Source organism: Erigeron canadensis, chromosome 6 (genome assembly GCF_010389155.1).
Source record: "Erigeron canadensis isolate Cc75 chromosome 6, C_canadensis_v1, whole genome shotgun sequence".
Lineage (NCBI taxonomy): Eukaryota > Viridiplantae > Streptophyta > Magnoliopsida > Asterales > Asteraceae > Erigeron > Erigeron canadensis.
This window is the reverse complement of record NC_057766.1, coordinates 23898213-23921341: the sequence shown is the minus strand read 5'-3', so window position 1 is coordinate 23921341 and position 23129 is coordinate 23898213. Positions and strand designations below refer to the sequence as shown.

The 23129-nt window shown below is 31.7% G+C and overlaps 2 protein-coding genes across 2 annotated transcripts; both read right to left on the bottom strand.

The window, feature by feature from the left end:
• Positions 1–2598: 2598 nt before the first annotated feature.
• Positions 2599–12242, bottom strand: LOC122605169 (ethylene-responsive transcription factor WRI1-like). Its single transcript, XM_043778062.1, has 7 exons — positions 11997–12242; positions 11058–11140; positions 10794–10802; positions 10071–10159; positions 9750–9874; positions 8753–8829; positions 2599–3272 (listed from the first exon to the last, which is right to left on the bottom strand). Exons 1-7 carry the CDS (start codon positions 12176–12178, stop codon positions 2716–2718), a joined length of 1122 nt encoding a protein of 373 aa, XP_043633997.1. The 5' UTR covers positions 12179–12242; the 3' UTR covers positions 2599–2715.
• A 9810-nt stretch (positions 12243–22052) lies between these two features.
• LOC122606200 (non-specific lipid-transfer protein 4) lies at positions 22053–22867 on the bottom strand. Its single transcript, XM_043779158.1, has 2 exons — positions 22496–22867; positions 22053–22341 (listed from the first exon to the last, which is right to left on the bottom strand). Exons 1-2 carry the CDS (start codon positions 22842–22844, stop codon positions 22325–22327), a joined length of 366 nt encoding a protein of 121 aa, XP_043635093.1. The 5' UTR covers positions 22845–22867; the 3' UTR covers positions 22053–22324.
• Positions 22868–23129: the final 262 nt, after the last annotated feature.

The following is a 23129-nucleotide window of genomic DNA, read 5'->3' as shown; positions in this document are numbered from 1 at the left end:
TAAATAATCAATAACAAAAAGTAATAGAACTAATTGAAATCGTACAACGTACAAACGAAAACTATTATGATTTTGCCTTTAAATAAATATATATTTAATATGTTAAACTTTTAAACAAACCTATCATTGACAGAATGTTTTTTAATTCAGCAGAAGTATACTAAATAACACAATCATTTAAACACGACAATTTATGCCCCGCAACACGGGGTCGAAAATAACTATTGAAGTTTGCAATAACTAGCACTTTTTGTTAAATTGGGCGACCACTAGACAATACTAATTTGAAACACATACTATATACTCCAACACCTGTTAGAGAAATGGAGTTGATTTGCAACAGTTTTTATAACTCGCGTTAGACACTCCAATAGTATTTAATGATTGTTAACACTTGTTAGAGAAAAGGACCTAACTCTCTGTTAGAAAAAAAAAAGACTTGATTTGCAGCCAAATTTGTAACACCCGTTAAACACCCAAACAAAACTTAATAGCTGTTAACATTTTTTGAAGTTTTTAAATATTTTTTAATGACAGGCACGTTATTGCAAGAGAATTACATTACAAGGACTATTTTTGCTAAAAAGTGCGACTGCATGGAAAATGACGCACGACTTTTATTTATATATATATAAGGAATACCTGTTAGAAAAAAAAGACCTAACTCCTTGTTGAAGAAAAAACACTTGATTTGCAGTCGTTTTTGTAACAGCCGTTAAACACCCAAAGAAAACTTAACAGTCGTTAACATTTGCTAAAGCTTTTAGATACTTTTTAATGATAAGGACCATTATTGCAAGAGAATTAAAATACAGGGACTGTTTTTGCTAAAAAGTGTGACCGCACCGAAAACGACGCACGGTTTATAATTTATATATACTAGTTATGTTACCCGGGCATTTTCCTGTAAAACATAACGTTGCTTTTAGAAACCTTGTACATATAGGAGATACATTTGTTTGTTTTATATTTAAACGTGTTTTTGAAAATGTATTGTCATTTACAGATATAAAATATTAGTAATCATTTATATGATCAATTCTACGAGTTGTTGAAGGAAAAAAAAAACGAATGTTAATCATGTATCAACTATTTATGATTAATTGAGAAAAATATGACAGAACGATCATTTATCATTTACCTTTCTCTAGCGAGTGAAGAAATAGTGAATATTAAAACAAATAAAAACGCACTAAAATGATACTATTATATGTGAAATATAAAAAGAAATGAAAAATACCATATATATTATTATAAAAAAAAAAGAAAGAGAAATGAATCAGAATACCATATTAACTTTGTACAATAAATTATAAAAAATCGAAAACAACTAAAAGAATGACAATTTTAGTTAAAAGCATAAGTAAAAAAAAATGTAAAACAAAAAAACAACTCACGGTTTTTTGTTAAGTTGGGCGACCGATAGACAATAATAATTTAAAACATATATTACATACTCCAACACCCGTTAAAAAATGGACTTGTTTTACATAAGTTTTTGTAGCTCCTATTACATAGTAAATAACATTTAACGATCGTTAAGCCCGTTTTAGAATATAACCTAACTCCATGTTAGAAAAAAAACCTAATTTGCAGCCATTATTGTTAACCCCGTTAGAAACCCAAACAAAAGTTATCGACCGTTAGTGCTCGTTAGAGTTTTTTTAGTACTTATTAACGATGTAGAACTACTATTGCAAGAGATTAAACGGGAATAATATTGCCAGAATTTGAGGCCGCACGGAAATCAACACACTCAATTTATATATATAGATTTTAGGTAAAATAATACAAGTATTAAAATAAAATAATATGCTTATCTTCACTGAAAATTGTCGTGCATCATGAAAATCATTGTGTATCAATTGCTTCGTGAATCTTCGTGCATCAATTCAACCATGATATTAGGGTCAAAATCTTGTTATATCTGTTTTACTTTATTTGGGGGATGATAATATAAGGCAACATTCACATCTACTATTTTTCAAACCATAAAATTCATGTAGGCCCAAACATTTATTTATTAATCAATAAATATTAAAATATTAGTATATGATGAATTCCACACGTAAATTTAGATGTCGAATAACATAAAGAGAATAATGATTTTGTTAGGCAACCAAAGTTATTACTGTAGTAAAATAATAGCTAAGAATATATGGATAAGCCCATTAATATGTAAATGGATTAGCCCATTAAAGACCTTTAATGGCCTGAGATCAGCCAACGCATCTTCAACACTTCAACACAAAATAGAAGTAGCTCACTAGAGCTAACCGCAATTATTATATTTAATCCAGGGTTTATGAAACCTAACCAAGCCCTACCCAGGCTGCTAGCCACATGATACCATTATAAATTATTTATTATTGTAACTTTAGAGACAGAGTCAAAGTTTCGATTTTTTTTCTCTATCATTTAGGTAAATGTGGAAGCCTCTCTAACCTAGGTAGATATAAAGTTTGTCGATATCTTTACCTCTCCATACACCCTCAATGTATTGGGGACCAAAATTCAAAGAAGACCAGAGTATACCGTTCCTTTTCCTTTTTTTGTTAGAAAAACAATTGAATAAGAGAAGGAAAAAGTGAGAGAACAAAAAAAAAAAAAACTCAAACTATTGCCAATGGTATCTATTGTCTACTTGAAAATACAACATTAAATTTGGAAGAAACAAAACGAAACCTTGCCTAATCAACGATCTAAACCTCATATTCAGCAATGTGAATTCAGACATGAAAGGGAGGTTGTCGTGGAAGACGACGACGAAGGTGAAGCAATACATGTGGGTACTTTCTCCAATTCGTTTCCAAACGACAATGGCCCATCAAAAATGATGTCAATATTGTCCTCAAAGCCAGTATCGTCAAACAAGTCAAGCATTTCACCTGATTTATCGAAAGGAATGTGTGGAAGCGGAAGGAAATTGTAATTTGAATCCAAGCACAAGCTCCACGGGTGTTCTTCCTCAACCGAATGTGGGAAGTCGAGATCATGAATCTGATCGGGCAATGACTCTTCTATTTCCCTTACTACTGTTGTTTCCTCTTCTCCTTGTTGCTCATGGTGATTTTTATCATGATGAACCTCTCCATTACGTTCCTCTTTTGGTGACGCTTCTACTTCGGTGGACTCAGGAGTATTTTGGGTTTGTGGTACGCTATTCTTCAAGCGATCGGCATAGATGCTGATATCGAAATTAGTTACTGCTTTTGCACCTCGATACTCAATGGCTGCTAAGTCATATGCTGCAGCTGCTTCCTCTTGAGTGCCTAAAAAACACGTTAATCAATTAAATTTTTAGTAATTGGATCATAATAATGTGTCTCTCTATAAATTTCCATTTGCCGAAGTTATTTCATTCTTTAGTTATTTTACTATTGTCAAACTATTCTACATTCACTTTCTTACCATACAAACACATGAAAAGCTATTTTTATTAGTGTAATCATCGAAAGGAACAAAACTATATATGTCAAAAGGAACAACATCAAATTCCCAATAATTTAATCCTAAAGAAATCGTAAGTACGTTGATGTGATAACCGCTTGCTCCATATATTTTAGCTAGCACAACGATAAATAGCTAACAAATAAATTTTAGGCTTATGAAACTTGCTCATTTACAAAGTATAGTAAACACATAGTCATATCAATGGTTAAATTAATAGACCAATTTTGTTTATAGCACAATAGTAGTTTGTAGAAGTTGAAGGAAAAAATGTCAACTATTGATACAAATAGACTATTTAGTAAAACCAATACCATGATTAGTGCAACTAATTGTTTATTATGACCTTTTAATATGTCATTGGGAAGAGGGAGGTCATGTGCACTCTTTTTTGGTTTATAGTAGGAAAAAGGCTATTGAATAACTTTTAATCTTTGTTTTATAAAGTAATCACTATAGCAGTAACCAAATGTTTAGGTCACTAGGAGGTGATATATGATATTGTTAACAAAATATTTAAAGTTAAGAAAAATCGACATCGAAAGCACTTGGATTAAAGTTACAATTATCAATAGGGTATAATACTTGCTAGTTCAAGACTAACTATATAGTTAGATTATAAATTTATCATAGCATATACAGGTAATAACCAATACTATGTCCATATGACATACTAATAAACAAAATGTAACAAAACTTATATTCGAACCTAATCAAATATAGTTTAATACAAATATTGGATCATTAACAACAGTTAAATATTAAGATATTAAGAGAATATTGTATGTTTAGACAGAATAGAATCATGGGATATAATTTGGTCACAAACATAAAAATATTGCACAACTTTTGAGGCAAATTGTACAGTATAATTTTTTTGTGAGATTGGATCATGAAAGGCCTGTTTTGTACGGCTACTAAGAATCTCCTAAACATGTAAACTCAAGATCTAATCAAATTTTAATTTAACAGGGCTTTACTGAAACTCACAAAACTACCCAAACAAGATGATCTAATCTATAATATAACTAAAAGAGGGGTTGATGGTACACTTGCCACCCTTAATCCTCCTCTTTTAGCCTAATACCCCATCCTTTTTAATTATCTATTTTTTTAATATTATTTAATAAAAAATATCCAACCTTTAATAAAAAAAATCTTTATTATTAGTATTATCATCATCATCATCATCATCATCTATATATATACTACCTAGAAAAAACTCTTACATATTCTCAACCCTAAGAAAAAACTTACGGTAAAAAAAAGCTACAGTCGACTACCAAAAAGGTTTTTATTTATATACTTTGTTCATATTTAATTATTATTATTATTTAACATTGAATTCTTATGTTATTGTTATTATTATCTCTTTTAATTTAGTTTGTTGTCTATTATAGGTTCATTATGGCTTATTCTTCAACAACAAAAAATTAAACCACATTAGTTTATCTTGAAGATCTTAAGTCAACATATGTTATCATCTACGACTCCGTGTTGTGCATGTATGGACTGTTTCAGAGTGGAACAACTCGAAGAAAATCAAACGTTCGAGATGGTCTTTGTTGATGAATTGGTATGTATTTTTCAAATTATATACTTTACACTTTTCGTTTCTCTTTTTATTTAACTAAAGTTGAAAAAAAAGATAAACTGGAATCAATATTTATATACTATTCATCTCCTTCTTATCTTTAATAAACAAATCAAGTTCAGTAAATTTCTCAACAAAAAAATAAGCATACGTTTTTTTATATCACTTTAATTCTATTTTTGGTATTTTGTTGGTGTTTGTTTATTATTTGATATTAAATTGTTATGTTATTGTTATTTTTTATTACTTTTAATTTTGTTTGTTGTCAATTATAGTTTGATAATGGCTTCTTTATACTACAAAAGGATTTATTCTTTTAAATTTATTTTGTTCATGTTTTGTTATTTATTATATTAGTATTTACCTTTATATATTATATATATATATATATATATATTAAGATTATTCGTTCATCGAACAAGTCTGAAAAGTAGTTATATTAAACAATACGGAGTATATCATATTTCATAAATCATATCATGGACGGAACTACGAACACCCTTCCCCCCTAGGGGTGTTCATGGGTTCGGTTTTCGGTTACTTGTCTATTTGGTTCGGGTTTTTCGGTTTTTTTATTTTTATTTTTCAAAACCAAAACCGAACAAAAACCTAATTCAAAATAGAAAAACCAAAACGAAAACCAAATTAGAATTCGGTTCGGTTTCGGTTTAAAACCGAAAAAACCAAATATGAAAAACACAAAGTTACCATTTATTTTTGTCTAAGTTGTGATTAACCAAAATAGGTTCATAATTTCAAATTTCACCAAAGTAGTAAATTTAAACCATATGGATAAACAAATAACATAAGTGAAACAACTAAACTCTTGTTTGTCATCATTATTAAAAATTATTTATCAAAATTGAATTTATCTAATTCATAAAAAAAAGTTAATATGATAAACAAATAGACATATAAAGTAAAAAATACATTAATAATTGTCCATAAAAAAAAGATACGAATTAAAAATTTTTAATAATACATAATAGTAATATAAGTTATTCGGTTTTTTCGGTTTAACCAAATTCATTATCCTTTACCCATAACCAAACCAAAATCCGAATATATAATTCGGTTTCGGTTACAAACCAAACCCAAATTCAAAAACGGTTTGGTTTTTTAAACGGTTCGGTTTACAATTTAACCGAGTAAAAACCAAACCGTGAAACCCCCCCCCCCCCCCCCCCCCAAACCCACCCAACCAAAAATTGTAAAGTTAACTTACATTTTGTTCTCGTTCATGATATACTGTCTTTATTTATTCTAGTAATCAGTGCTACCATTGAAATACCATGTGTAGACGTACTCTATAGTTTCATAAGTTAAAAAGTAAGAAAGCATAATCACTAAAACACACAAAGAAAAAAAACAAGTCAGCATGTACCAACACCTCATCATAATTAGTCACACAACTAAATAAAGATAATATATACATTAATGTGTACTTTACTTTAGTGTTTTAACCCTTGAAGTATAATTGAACTTTGCCTCCTAAGTCATTCATCTTGTCCTCTTAGATTAGTGGTGGACCCAGGATTGATAGGGACAGGTAGCACAAATTTTTTATTGTTGGTCTTATATCGAAGTAAAATAACAAAACCAACTAAATTGTTACAATTTTTTAGGATTTTTGGCTATTTTTAATGATTGTCAAGAGTTTTTAGCACTTTTGTAGTTTTCATTTATCATTTAATTGCACAAGTACGTCTTTATGAGTTTTATTATTAAGTTAATCTTTCGAAAGTTTAGAATTAGTTACGTTGATGGGTATCCCATATTTGTTTGACTCGTAGCACCAATTTATAATACATCATTTTCCAAAAAAAAAATTACACTACATGGATCTAGCGGACTCGTAGCCCAGGCTACCCCAAAGTTATATGTAGGTCCGACTATGTCTTAGAATAATGATTCCTAGACAATACGAGTATATTTTTACCATACATCATATATTTGTATAGTACAACCATGTGATGCATATATTTATGTGTATGACAAAAATTCTTTTTGGATAGATCACCTCTCTTTATCTTAAGTTGCTTGGACTTCTTACCACTTTCAAAAAGCAGTTAAAAAAAAAGAGGTTTTGTGCAGGGACGGAGCCAGATTCATTTTTGCGATGAGACAAATTTAGAAATCGCTTTTCATATTTATCAGGAAAAAAATAAGCCCGGGCTTAAGAAAAGAAAATGGCCCCAAAAAGAAATTAGTTTCTTGTCATTGGGTTTAGTTTAATTAATATTTCAAAGGTATAAAGTATAGGATTAGGATCATCTAAAGTCATAATAACTTTATAGCTAAAGTTGAGAGAATCTTAAACTTTAAAAAAAATCAAAGGTAAATATTCAAACTTGATTTTGAAACTTAACCTTTGATTTCAATTCAAAGGTTGAGATTTTCTCAAGTATTAGAAAATGGCCCCAAAAAGAAATTAGTTTCTTGTCGCTGGGTTTAGTTTAATTAATATTTCAAAGGTATAAAGTATAGGATTAGGATCCTCTACAGTTATAATAACCTTATAGCTAAAGTTGAGAAAATCTTAACCTTTCAAAAAAAATCAAAGGTAAAAATTCAAACTTGATTTTGAAACTTAACCTTTAATTTCAATTCTAAGGTTGAGATTTTTCTCAAAGTTTACCTCTAAAGTTAGTATAATTTTAAAGAATCCTGATCCATAAGTATGACTAACCTTTCATTGTTCACCTATAAGATGGGGAGAAAATACAAGAAGTTGGTAGTTATTTTATCCCCTTTGTCTTACTATAGTATAGTTATGCAACAGTTTTTGACTTGGATAGGTGAGCACACTAGTTTTGAAAGTATGGATCTAAAGTACACATTTGTGTTCCTAAAGGCAATTGCTAGATGTTGATATAAATCACACATTCATAGTATATATCTAATAGCATAAAGTAATAAGATGGTTCCAAATCAGTTATAGTTATAATTTTGTTTTAATGCTCCAAATGCTATCATTTGTTAGTATGAAGTTACAAGTCAAAAAGGCATGTCAACTATGGTCAACCAATTTTTGAAAGGAAATGATATACTTATCATTTATTTTGATATTTTTACAATAACTGCTCTGATGTATAAATTGTAGATAGTGGTAAATGCATCAATATGATAGGATTATCAACTCCCATTGTTAAGCATTGAAATTCAAAATTACCTAATAACTACTAATATTGACCAATTAATATAGTCATATACTAGATCATAATTCACAATGAAAAAGTTCTACAAGTTTAATGGAGGACAAAACACCAAAAGATTTTGTAGTTACAACAACTCAAAGTATTATTTTAATATATAAAATAAATGTTTCTTAACAAAGTAAGTATCATTCGAGTATCAAACAGAAAGTAAGATCTTGTATCAAGATTTTATGGTTACTAGATGGGATGTCAAATCATTCTCTAGGTCAACGAGTTTTAGGTTTTCTTCACAGATGTAGACGAGATGGAGAGGTTCTTATTAATATAACACAAGTTTTATAAGACCTACTATGAAAATCATATAAATGGTCCCTATCATACAATGTTGTTTTGGTTGCACATGGCAGTTATTAAATTTCATTTTTGTTTCATAGTTGTAGCATCACTTGACACTCGCGAAATCAAATAATTACCAAGAAAAATGAGCTAGTATAAAGAAAGACGTGAACAGGCATATACATAAGATGTACTAGAGAGAGATGTCACATACTATAAGTTCCCAAGTACAGGTATTTGTTTCCAAGAACTCGTCCAATCCGTGCCTCCCATCTTCCGTTATGATGGTGCCTATAGAAGCCAATAAATTTACATTAGCTTTCATAAACATATAACACATGTTGTTAAACTAATTTGACATTTTAAAAATGTTGTACCTCTAAGTCCAAAAAAAGCAGCTCATATGGAAAAGAAAAAAGGTCTACATCACATTGATTTAAGTCATTATCAAAATATTTTGGTACAAAGTTTCATTAATTCATTCTCTTAACACATTCCTTCCGACCAATAATTTAGTTTCGGGTATTGCCAACGACCCATCTTTTTTTCTCATGACTAAAAAGCCAAACCAAGTCAAAGTCAGAGTGTCATAGATATGTTGATGATAATTAGTTAATGGACAATGATTGTTGGGGGAAAAAAACGGCTAACATTGAACATTATAGTGAAAATGCTTGTGTCGCAATCAACCGTCCATATAAAACACATGTTTAAACCAATGTTAACATACAAAAAGTATGAAGACGACTTCCACAGCTTGTTCAACACGTGGTCTTACTTAACCCAAATCGACGATGAATAAAAACTATTGACCCCAAATCTTTGTGCAAAAAGAATTATCAATCTATGGTGTCTCGACACGCAAACAACATATGCTTTCCAATAATATTATGATAAAAGAATAAATCTTTATGAATTTAATCATGTACATCCAAGTTGCGAGTGAAAATTCGTGAAAAGAAGTTTTCAAAATAACTTGGATTAAAAGACTTGATTTTCCAATACAAGACTAAAATAGCAATGGTTATTTTAGAAAAAAAAATTATCCTTCACAAACTATGTAGTGAACTTATCTCATAACCACTATATTTGACATTTTTATCAACGAATGTTGTACTTGAATTTAGAGGGAATTAGTATACTCGAAATGTACTCATGTCTTGCATGTATATGTATAATGGACTTCTTAAAAAAGATGATCGCTTTTTTACCTTGCTACCCCTCTGTATTTTGAAACACCTCTTGAAAATCCACTGCTTCGTCGCCTTAACGAAGCTAAATATTCATCCTTAGACAGTTTTTCCATTTCTTGGATATCCGTTTTATAGGTATCTATCTGCAACATATAAAAAATGAATCATAAACAGGATAACAAAAAGAATAAAATGGTATAACACAGTTTCGCCTGAATTCCAATTTATCACTTGAACAAAAAGACCCATTGGTTAAATTTTATACTCAAAACTGGTAAATGTAAGTAAGACAAAGAAAAAAAATTGAAACGGTAGATAAAAGGATATTTCTGTTGGTACCTCGAAATTGAGGGTCGTGTCCGGTCCCCAATATTTAAGGGCAGCAAGATCATATGTGCGAGCAGCAGCCTCTTCACTATCATACGCCCCTAAATGAATAATTGAGTACAACATTCAAATGTTCAGTTATGCACATTGTCCCCAAATCCATATTATTTTCATCTAAGCTAGCTCAAAGTTATTGTAGTATGTATGGGATTACATGGAAACAAATAAACTACTAAAAATGAAACGCTTCGTTTGACACACAAACTATAATGTTGAAAAAAACGAACTTACAAATTCTAACTAATACTTTTAATGTGAAAGTGTTCAATTTGAATAAAAAGCTTACTAGCAAAAGTTTTTGTATTTATTTGGACTACAAAGAAGATAAGATGTCGTATGTTATTTTGTATATAACAAATTTATTGCATTCTAGCCTTTATAAATTTACTTTTTGGAGTCTAACAACAGAGTCATGGATGGGTAGTAGTCTAGCAGAGCGTCATATTTGAATTTATAAAACAAATCCAAGTTCCTTTAAAAAAGTACTCGTGATATAGAAGCATAATCTAAAGTAATTCGACCTCAGATAATCATTTCTAAGTTCTGGATCCGTTCTTTAGAATTGTTAGTTTTCACTCTGGTCAAAAAACGACGACACAAATCTACACTCATGTAGGCCATTTAATTTATTATAAAGTATGTCAAAAAGTAATATATATGAGAGATAATACTTACCCAAATAAACTATAAAAGCAGGAACCATAGTGACAATCAGCAGCAGCAGGGGATCACACCAAACCAGAAAAACCCAAAAAAGAATAGAGTCAGAACTTAATATTAATTAACAGAATAACTTAAATTATCAAAAAAATATAAAAAATCATAATTGCAGATCTCTGTCAATTAATTATATTGATATCTTAATAAATAACTAATTAATTCAAAATGAAAAAATATATATATAAATAATATAAACAAACAGAGAAAGATGGTATTTACTTTGCTTTCCTTTCTTGTTTTGAATGTTGTTCCATGTACCCTTGTCCCATAGATGTGCTTCAAATCTTCCAGTCCATCTATGCCTGTTCAATATTTGACCAGAATTTATTTAATTTCAAACTTTCAATGCATGCAACTCAAAATTTTATAAATATTATATAGCCTATAATCTATATACTAATTTGGAGATTTGAAGTTACATTTTTCAAGGAGCTCAATCATAGTTATATCAAATTTTGAAATCTTTTTTGAAACTTTTGTCAGTCATTACACCAAAAATCTGATCATTTCCATGCATGTAGGATGTTGCCCTGAATATGTATACTCTGTCTTTCAACTATCTTTGGACTTAATTTGAGAAATTTGCAAAAATGATTCTTTAGAAGTTAAAAGATCAATATTTTTTGTTCATTTTAAAAATTCATTTCATTTTCTAGACCTTTAACAATAAAATTCCATATATATTCAAATGCATGTAAATCAGATTCACAATTTCAAATCCCCTGTTTTACTCACAAAGCCAAATTACATTACATAAAAGTTAAAGCCTTTTACAAACTTCATTAAATGGGTATATTAGTAAAGTGTAAAGTTCTAATTTCATCAAATATTTGCTAAAATTAGAAAAAGATCAAACCTTTTTACAACTTTTACCAGCTGGGTATATTAGTAAAGAGCAATATTCATCTCATTCCATTATAATATCAATATTTTAATAGAAAATTCTCTGTTAATCATGAACATTTCAATGCATGTAACCAATAACCCATCCTCCCCTGTTTTTGACCCAAAACCAAATTTCAAAAATTAAAAAAAAAAAAAAAAAAAGATCAAACCTTTTACAAGTTTCACCAAATGGGGATTGCAAGATTCACTAAAATTTCAATAAAAACTGAATTTTTTTGAATAAAGTTTGAATCTTTTTTCAAAAAAGTGTACCTGGTAACACCTCTGAAAATGGAGCTTCTGCGATTGGTGTCAGCATTTTGATTTGAGTTCAAAGCGTTGTTTTTCTTCTTGTGAGGTTTTTTGGATTTTGGGATTTGGTGTTCATTATTAATGCATGAAGAAGAAGAAGAACATGAAGATGATGAAGTTGGTGACAACTTTCTTCTCTTCATTTTCTCTCTCAAAGATTTATGGGTTTTTGGTCTTTTTGGGGCAGAGAGAGAGAGAAGTATTGTGGGTTTTACAAGTATCAAGAAAGTGAGTTGTGAGAGGGAGGTAGATATATATGGGTTTAAGCTAGGTGGGTTTGGCTAGAATCAGCCTACAAAGTGGTTTACCAAGAAGAAAATGAACACAAAGATTTTAGGAAAGAAATTTTGATTGGGCTAAATTTTGGAACACAATAATAAGTTTCCTTTAATCAATTTTTTAATTTATTATGTTGTTAAAAATAGAACTTTTTGTAACATATTAGACTAAAACGTTTTTATTTGAGTTCTACTTGTTTATCTTTATTCAAAACCATTGATCGGTGGTGTGAATTCTTCGGTATGATTTTTCATTTTTAACAAAATTCTTTTGTAAAATTTAAAAATAAATTTATAAACTTTAGTTAGTACAATAAGGGATGGTGGTGGTTGGCAACTCACTTTTTAACTTCCGACTTCAAATTATCTAATTATGTTTTGTGTAAAAGTTAACCGCTTACGTTAGACCGTCTCAGGCTCAACACGTAAGAGATAGATTGAGGCATTGAACTTACTTGATGACATTTTTGATCGAGTGGTGTTGACCAGAGACGGAGCCCGGATGTTTATCTTGAGAGGATACACTTAAAACGTTAATCGTACCTTTTGTATGCATTAATTATATTTGCTTTTTTAAAGCAAAATTCCCTAGGTAAACGTTAAACGTAAGAGAGCAAGTACCCGCGCATTACGGTCGTGAGATGGTGGGATGATACTTAGGTCATAGAGTATGATAGGTTATAGGAGTTGATATGTCATAAAGTATGATAGTCAAATGCCTTAGCCGTACGGGCTCCGCCCTCGGATTTAAAAATTTGTTGAAAGTTTATCGAATAACATCTCTAATGAAAGAGCATGGAATTTTAAGAACACCCATACAATTTTTATAATTTATCGATGTACGGTTTTTGAGATAAAAGATTTTGAATGAATTGGAGGAATAAATGATTTATGGAGGAGAAAAAAAAGATGATTGGTTGAGATTTGAAGAGAGTGAAAAAGTATTATAGTTATTTTAGATAAATATAGAATAGATAGGAGGGGCATTTTGGGGAAGTACTTAAAAAATCAATATTGAAAATTTCAAGTTCAATGTTAAAAATCTAGGAAAAATTTGCTTTATAATATAACGAGAGCAAGTACCCGCGCATTGCGGCGGTGAGATGGTGGGGTGATACCTAGGTCATAGAGTATGATAGGTTATAGGAGTTGATATGTCATAGAGTATGATAGTCAAATGCCTTAGCCGTACGGGCTCCGCCCTCAGATTTAAAAATTTGTCGAAAGTATATCGAATGACATCTCTAATGAAAGAGCATGAAATTTTAAGAACACCCATACAATTTTTATAATTTATCGATGTACGATTTTTGAGATAAAAGATTTTGAATGAATTGGAGGAATAAATGATTTATGGAGGAGAGAGAAAAAAGATGATTGGTTGAGATTTGAGGAGAGGGAAATTGTATTATAGTTATTTTAGATAAATATAGAATAGATAGGAGGAACATTTTGGGGAAGTACTTAAAATCAATATTGAAAATTTTAAGTTCAATTTTAAAAATCTGGAAGGAATCTGCGCTTTATAATATAGTATAGATATAGATAAAGATATATTTAAAACTAAAACAAATTACGGTATGTTAAAGTAAATGCAGGGACAATTGGCTAGACTCTTTTCATACTAGCTCCGTCTTTGATGTCAACCAGAATCCAACACATGACCTCATGTTGTGTACAAGACAATTTCTTCACAATTGGCTTAAAAAATATTACTTTATTTGGATTGGATATAAAATACATATGGTTAGATATTTCATATTATCTACATCTATGCTCTATAGAATGATTACACCTCTGGTTAAAAACTACATTTGTATTATGTTAAAATTTTACCAAGTTCCTTTTATATTGAATTAGTTTGTATCATCACCCTCTTATCTTCAAGCTCTGATTTTAAGTCTTGGAAATTAGCACTATTTTGAAGTTCTAGTTTCAAGCCCCTAGTCAAAGTCCCATATCAAAATTTTTTGTCAAACATACCTTCAATCTTTGAACTTGATATAACCAAGCATGATATTTAAAATGTCAAAGTATGAAAAATTGTATTGAAAACGAAACATGATAATGGTAAACAAATATAAATAAATATATAAAACAAAAGCATGATGGTTAGCAAAAATAACCAAAAGGTAGCTATATATTTTAATATATTGAGAATATTAGTCATGTAACTAACACTTATTTGGCTTAAATAGCTAGTAGTCCTATGGCCATTAGTATTTTAATTCGTCCGTTTATAAGCATAATAACATGGTCTGCTATTGTAGAGGGAAAAAAAAAAACTAACAAAATGATGTTATTTTCTCCACTATTAAATTAACTGCCACAATCAACATAATGAGTAATCGGATACCAAATTACTACGGTAAAAATATACTTCCGTCGTATAAAGTGGCATTGGACTAAAATAACTTAATTACTAAACAATATATTACACCTTTTACCTTAGTTAACACGAGTTAGAAATAAAAGGGAGAATTATGGTTTGCTTATAAACCCAATTGAGTTAATAATCAAAGGCACAACACTTGGCTCAAGTATCAGCCATGCCACCACTCACCTTTCTTCTCTCACTTTACTTCTTTCACGAAGTCTTAACCATTTTAACCACCAGACTTTCGTCTTCTTCTCAAAGTGCCCTCCAACTTTTTCCACCAACATAACTTTTATTTCTTTCGATCATATTGTAAATACTTATGATGTGCTATATTATCATTGATTAGAGATTTGTTTGGCAGTGTATATTTATTATTTACAAACGTTCTATGGACTTATAGGCTTAAGATAACTATTCTAAAAGTACGTCATGAATTTTATGAAGATAGATATTGTCTTGCAAATAATTTTTTAAGGAAGGTTAGTTAATTAATTTAAGAAAACCATGAAATTAAAGGTTTCTCAGAACAATGAATATTTTAGTCAATATTTATAAAATCTAAATTCTTTTTACCTTATAATCTAAAAGTTATTTGTTATCAAACACTAACATTCTACTTTTGTTTTTTTATAAGACGTAAGTAACCCACAATGTCGTCTTTCACGGGTTTTAGGTATCAATATTGTATTCGACGGCGTATGTGGAGGTTGAGAGGTAGAGAGACTGTTTTAGGTTCCACCAAAGATAAATTAGAACCTCTAATCTGTTTTTTGATATAAATTATTTTAACGTAAACACAATCACCAAACATCCTTTACATTACGCTATCTAACAGTCTGGCACATGTACTTATATTCAACTTTCACTCTAAAAATAGTTGTATAAAACTTAGTTGATACTTTTGTTTCAAAGTTTGTAATCTCTTTAAGGCTAAATTTTTCATTATAAACTCGAGAAGTTTTGTTCAATGCATATTTGAGGTTCCTAATCAATTAATGTTTAATGTATACTAATTTTACGATAGATGACTAGTAAAAATATACAATTTATGTAGTACATTATTCTTGTCTTTGACATGAAAATTATATTTCATAGTCGCATTCTAAGTTTATCATTTTTTAAAATATAATTTTGGAATAGAAAAATACTATTGTGACATAATAAAATAATTAAATATTCAATTAAAAAAGATACTATTGTGGCATAATATAATTACACTCTTTTGAATAATATTGAGATAGACGGTACGTATTTTGGTCAACTTGCATATTTGTGTGCCATGAAAAGATTACTTATGAGATTTGATAGACATGATGGGTCAGTTTTGAAGAATTGATGGAAGTTGAAGGACTGAAATAGATAGAATCTGGGAAGAGGGTTCAAAATTTGAAAGTAAATGTACAAGTGTCAGTTGTAGTGGTGGGGATGACAGTGGAAGCACCTAGTGAGTAAATAAAACAACAATGAAATAAAGGGTGGGTGTAAGGCTGTGAGAAACACGTGTGAGGTGTGATCACTGCATGCAATTTGAGCCCTTGAAACTTACTCTTGATTTCGGGTCCAACTATAGACCAGGTGTAACGATGTGGTCGGGAAAAAGTAATGCTAAACCCAATCGGCCAAACTCGATTAATGTCTTTCTTATTCAGGTTTGTTTTTAAATCACTTTCTCACCTTTTATTAAATGTCACGTCACCTTATTTCAATTTAAGAAATACCCTTAATTTTAAGGTCTCTTTTTCACATCTTCCTAAAAAATTTTATTCTATTTTATTTTAATCCAAATATTAATAAATTCTTTATTTAAAATTAATAAAACTTTTATAAAAATAAAAACGCCACATATTAATTAAACATTACATTACATAAATAAAACATTACATTACATATAAATTAAACATTACATAATTAAAGTTAAAAATACAATTCAAAATACTACGAGTAATAATTAAGATTAAAAATAAAAACAAAAACATTAACATTGACGATGGTTTTCTTCTAGGAGCGTCCAAATGTGTTCGATTAAATCCCTTTATCGCGTAACTCACCCATCATCCTCAATTGTGTTGTCACCCTTTGATTCCATGAACGTGGTGATTGCGGACCTACGTTGTTCAACGACTCCAAATCAATTGGGGATATTGCATGATCGTTATTTTCCATGATCATGTTGTGTAAGATCACACAACATTACATGATGCGTTTAATTTTATTAGCGTTATACGGACGTGCGTGTCTCTCAATGATTCCCCAACGACCTTAAAGAACCCCAACTTCCCGTTTGATGTCCCTTCTTGCAGCTTCTTGGTAACGCTTGAACTTCGTGGTCTTCGCATCCATGGGACATTTAAAAGACTTCACTAATGTGGCCTATTCCAGATAAATACCATCAGCCAGATAATACCCTTTTGTAAATTGTTCACCATTCACAGTAAAATCGAGCTGAGGAGCCTTGTTCTCCAACAACTGATAGAACAAGTTTGACTCGTTTAGAACGTTGATGTCGTTGTTCAAACCTGCAAGACCAAAGTACGCATGCCACAACCATAACTCATACAAAGCAACAAATTCGAGCATAATCGTCGGGTATTTTTTATCTCCCCGTGTGTACTGTCCTTTCCATGCCACTCGACACTTCCTCCAACCCCAATGCGTACAATCTATGCTTCCAAGCATGCCTGGGAAACTATGTACCTCCAAATGTCTAGCAGTTATGCGTTCCACATCTTCCTTGGTTGGTCTTCTCAAGTACTGTTCATTTTATAATGGAATAATGCACTTGCAAAAGTTTGTTAAACACAAATATGAAGTTGATTATGTCATTTCCATGTACTCATCTAGCTGGTCGCCATGACAACTGTACGCCAGGCAGATGATAGCGCACCAGCTACGCCGCGCTCAGCGAAAGGAATTAATTCCAGGCCTGTCCCGCATGATACCCTGCATATCTTACAAGCAGGCTCCCCTCACAGGCAGGTCCCACCGTAGTCAAGTTGTACCAACCCTGCACTTGTACTTACCTGATAGGCAGATCCTGTCCCCTCCTTTACCACTACGAGACAAACACCACGCCCCTAAGCTTTCATTGGATCGCACAAGGAATCGAGGGCCCGACCTCGATCTAAAACCTCTATAAATACCCATCTTAACTCCACATTTGGGACATGACACTATTCACATACCAAAAATACTTGGTGGCGTGGATGACGAAGCCATCATCGTTAGGGAATCGCCAGCAAGTATCATGAGCCTTCCCATTTAGTCATCAGCAAGATTAACCCCCTGAAGTTAAGTGAGAACCCTTGCTTAAACAGCGTTAGTACATTTTTGGAAGATGTTGAACCCTGGTCGACTAGCGCAATCGGATGGAGCAAGTTGTAAATACTGATAGTGATCTGGTAATGGTTGCACGCCATTAAAGGAGTGAATATCTCTACATATGCGGATAAACATCTCCTTGGGCATTCGAAAACGCCTTCGAAAATAATCGGATGGGTAGACCGGTTGTGGAGCAAAGTAATGAGAAAACAAACGATGTGCGGATTTGGCGTGATTTCTGCATATGGTTCTTCGTGGTATTTTTGGCACCCTTGAGGATTCGACCTCTTCTTGTTCTTCATTTTCTTAGAAATTAGCAAACGTTTGTAACAAGTCAGGATTCGTATATTTACTTATATATAAACGTGAATCCTCGTCGTGTGAGTTCAACATGGTGGTTAATATGTTTGATGGTTTGATATGAAAATGTTAGAATGATAGTATGATATGTGAATAATGGTATGTTGTTTTTGATTGATTGTTAGAATGATAGTATGATATGTGAAAAATGGTAGATATAAATATATGTATATATAGTCAAGTAGCCGTTAGGTTTAAAAAAAAACTTTTTTTTAAACGGTCGACTAACATGCTCCCCGGGCCCCACAATGTTCGTCCAGCTCCTTCCTATTGCGAACGACCCTCATTTCGACAAGATGGACAATAGCGGTAGCATTAACGTCATTTTGGAAGAGGGTGGACGAGGGCAATGACAAGCTCGTCATTCCCTTACTACGAGCGGTCTAATAAACAGGTTATCGAGCCCGTTATCAAATTTGATGGGTTTTTTTATATCGAAACCCATAAGATTTGAGAAATTTTCCTTTAAATAGATTAATGACTAGAAAAATATAACTTGAAAACATTTTTAAAAACTGTAATTGACTTATAAAAACATTTTAAGTCACCAGGATAACATGAGGATGTTGGATTTTGAAAGTGTCCATTTTAACTTCTTTTTCATGTACTTGACCTATTAAATAATATTGCAAGTCTAAGAGTGCAAATGTGTTTAGTTTACTAGATTTCTAATCGCTTTTATAATAATATCTTTTTAGATTTATGTAATACGTAACTGAACTTAAGAATGTAAGCAATTTTTTATTAAGTCGAGAGTAGTTAACTGTAAATCAATATTCAATATATTGTATCAATGAGAATGACAAGGCAACCTTTTAGGCTATAATCTTTTAAGTTTGAACATATTACGGCTAAAAATGTTTGAGTTGTCTTTCACGGGCTCCTCGGTTAAGATCAATGCAACTTCATATGATCGAACATATTTTTTTTAATGAATATTCATGATATCTTCGAGCTATTGAATCGAACTTGCATCTTTTTCAGTTAATCTCAAATTCTCGATACACTATCATATATGAAGAATGGGCAAATTATTACATTTGAGTTCAACTTTTACCTAAATTCGTTGGAACGATAATCTCATACTGGGTTGCATTATTTGCTTTAAAATATTGAAGTTTTGTCATAAGGTATTAAAATTGTAAATTTCTATTACCAAATCATTTATTAAAAGCAAGGCCTTATTTCCTAGATATCCTATGAAAAGTTGTAATTGGTTTGTTTTTGCCGTAAGGTAGATTGATTTATATTTTATAAGATAGATGCTAAACGATATAACCAGGTTGGTTGAAATCCATTTTGTAGACTTTTTGTTAGATATTTATGAACTATATATTAATCAAGAGTATTATTAGATATTTAAATTTAAAAAATAAAGATGAGGAAAAAGAAACATGTACCCCAATGGCAACAAACTACGTATTGTTTTTATATGGTACTATGGTAGCGATAGATTTTTTTGGCAAACAAACTAAAAGAATATATTGTAATATTGATGACCAAATAGCTATCACAATATAATAATTAAATAAACTAATGAAATGAGAATTGTGATGCTTATATTTTTCACACGTTGTGTGGTATTAATGTCACTTTCACTTCTCACACAAGACATAACAAAATCTTTTTTTTTTCTTTATTTATTGCAATCGCAACGTTTTTTCTCTATATTCTTTTCAATAGTACTTCAAAGTGAAAGTTATGTTCCGTTATTAGGAAAAAAACCATTTCTAACTTTTCCTGCTGGTAAAGTTGTCGGGTGAGTTTAGAAGGGAACCTGCTTTGAAATTTTGCTAGATAATTTGATTAATATTTTGGAAGGCGATGATCCTCAATTCCTAGATCGACGGGGTGAGTTTTGGGGTATTTTTCACTAGATGTGAATTCGAGTCTTCGCAAATGCATCTGGGGAGGTTTATTTCTTAGAGAAGCCATTTTACTTTAGTGGTTATCCAGTTAAAACAATTCAGTCTTCACCAAATGCGTTAATAGTAAGCTAGAATTATGATTCGAAACACGTCTTTGGAAAGGAAAAAAAATACATAAATATCTCGAAATATATACCACTACAAAATTATTAGCTATGTCGCATACATCTAAACTAAAATAAAAGACTATATACGTAAAACACGTTTTCCATACAGGATTATTATTATGTATAATTATTGGGTATAGTAGGTAAGTGTGTAACATGTTAACTAACATTCATATGTTCGGTATAATAACAGCAAGCCCAACTATTTCGGGAGCCCATGACTACAACAAACCAACCCCGGCCCAACAAGTCAATTTGAAGTTTTGAACACAATCAAAGGTTTTTTTTTTATTATACAATGGGTTGTATTCATATTGATCCTTAAAAAATGGTGGAAACCAAGATACTAATCTAAGCCCTTGGATCGACCATCATCAAAATCCAATCAAACATGATTGCTTACTTCGATGAATTACTCCCTGTGCAATCATATTTGATTGGTCAAGCCAATCAAGCTTGATTGGTTACTCCGGCGGATTACTCCGGCAACATTGTCCAATCATATTTGATTGGTCAAGCTAATCAAGCTTGATTGGTTACTCCGGCGAATTACTCCGGCAACATTGATTGGTCAAGCCAAATCAAGCTTGATTGGTAATCACTAAGACACTAACGCCGTCGAATCTTCTCCGACGACTTCTCCGGCTAATCAATTTCGTTTTCTGGTGGATACGGAACGGGCTAGAAGCCCTTATCCGTTCTAAACTGACCGTCAAGGGCCTCATATGGAAATGGTATGGATTTGATGGGTAGCGATCCAAGATATGGTGGATTTTGATTTTTTTCGGTGACACTGTGATTTTTCCGGCGAGCTCGAAAACAATGTTTATTGGCTAGGGTTTGTGCGGAATGTGTTTCTGATTAATTTGGCACAAGTTTCATGCATTAATTCAAAGAAACAACAAAGCTATAGTGTTTTTTATTTTTTCCGGTGAGTTTTTCAAGTTTTCCGGCGAGTATAGATCGGACTAATTTTTGGTCAGGGTTTGTTCGCGGTGTGATTGTGAGTGTTTTGGTGTAAGTGTGATGTTCTAATTCGAAGGAACGAAGGTTTTATCGGCATTTGAAGTTTTCCGGCGAAGTTGTTGCATTTGCAGGTGGTTGTATCGCCGGAGAAGAAGGAGGAGGAGTTGGTCGCCGTCGCCGGTCAGAGATAAAGGTGGAGATGGCGGTGGTTCAAGATCCTGTCGCCGGAGAGAAGTTGCCGGAAAAGCGGGGGAGAGAGTGAGAGTCAGATTGTGTGTGTGTGTGTGTGTGTGGTGGGGGGAAGGAGACGGCGGGAAGGGGAGGGATATCAAGGGTTGGGATTATTTTTGAGTGGATAATCTAATGGCCAAGATTTATCCCCTAGTTTTTAAGAAAAATTCAAGCTTCAAATGAACAAAATTCATTATACACTTATACTGATCAATAATAAATAGTACACCAAAATTCTTTTAATTGTTTCAATAACAAAATCAAGAAAACACATTTAATTTATATATCCAGATAAATCATAAATAAAATGTAACGATTGTTGGCTGTGATTAAAAAATGGAATTTAAGTTTAACAATAAGTGAATAGTGATACAATTAGGGGAATTGATCGGCTATTGAGCGTGAGCAAGTAGGCTTCACTTCACAATTGTTTACACATTGATATAACGTAGTGATAACGGTAACATGTAACATGTCCATTATATTATATGTTTCAAATATAACACATCAATACATAGAAAGAAAAAAAAAGGCATACATAAATTATGCAAACCGGCTTCATCCTAACTCGATCTATCAAGATTTCCTATATCTTATGTTATATGTATGGTTACAACAAAAACAATTAATGCTTAACCATAAATAACTTATTCGTAACATGGACTTATGCCGTTGCAAGTTTCATACTTTTCTTCCTATATATGATCTCGTCTTCATCACTTCATGGCACAATGTATCCTGAAATTTTTTTTTAAAGATGAATACACACATAACAATATATAATCAATGCAAGTGTATGTATCAAAGCAATTGAGTGTTTTTCAAACTCACTTTTAAGGGGACACAAAGTATTCTAAACATTGTTATAAAAAAAAATGTAAAAAAGACTTACTCCCACACTTCTTTCCGACGGGCCTCTTTTTGATGTTGCAACGTTTAGGGATGCTTATAGCGATTGCAGGGTTTATACCGGCCTTCCTAGCCAGCGGAGAAAGCAATACCGCACAAAGACATTTTGGCGCGGTTCTAATCAATGCACCAACTTTAGTACAACACATTGGTGGCACCTTTGCTCTAGCATTTCCACCAGCACCCAAACACGGGCTCAAGCTAAGGGCAGCCGACCGAATTGGTGTTTTGCCACATTCGCCGGCAGCATCAACATTAGTAATGAAAGGTTGTATAGTAGCCAAAAAGAACAAAATCAGCAATGCAAAGAGAAAACATGTCTTGGATGCCATTAGAGTGTAAGTAGTTTGAGATGGAATATTACTTTTGTTGTTAAAAATAGAAGGGGGTATTGGTGCATTTAAATAGTGAAATTAGTAAAAGAGGTGTGAAAAGAGAATGATAGTGGGGTGGGTGTGAAATTATACGTGGAAGGAGAATGTGGTTGTGTTATATTTCATGTTCATATTTAATGAAATGTAATGATTTTGGTTCATCTTGGTGTTGAATAACATATTGGTGACATCTTGGTGGTGTATTTTTAATCTCAAAGGTTGTCGACGGGAGCTCCTATTCAC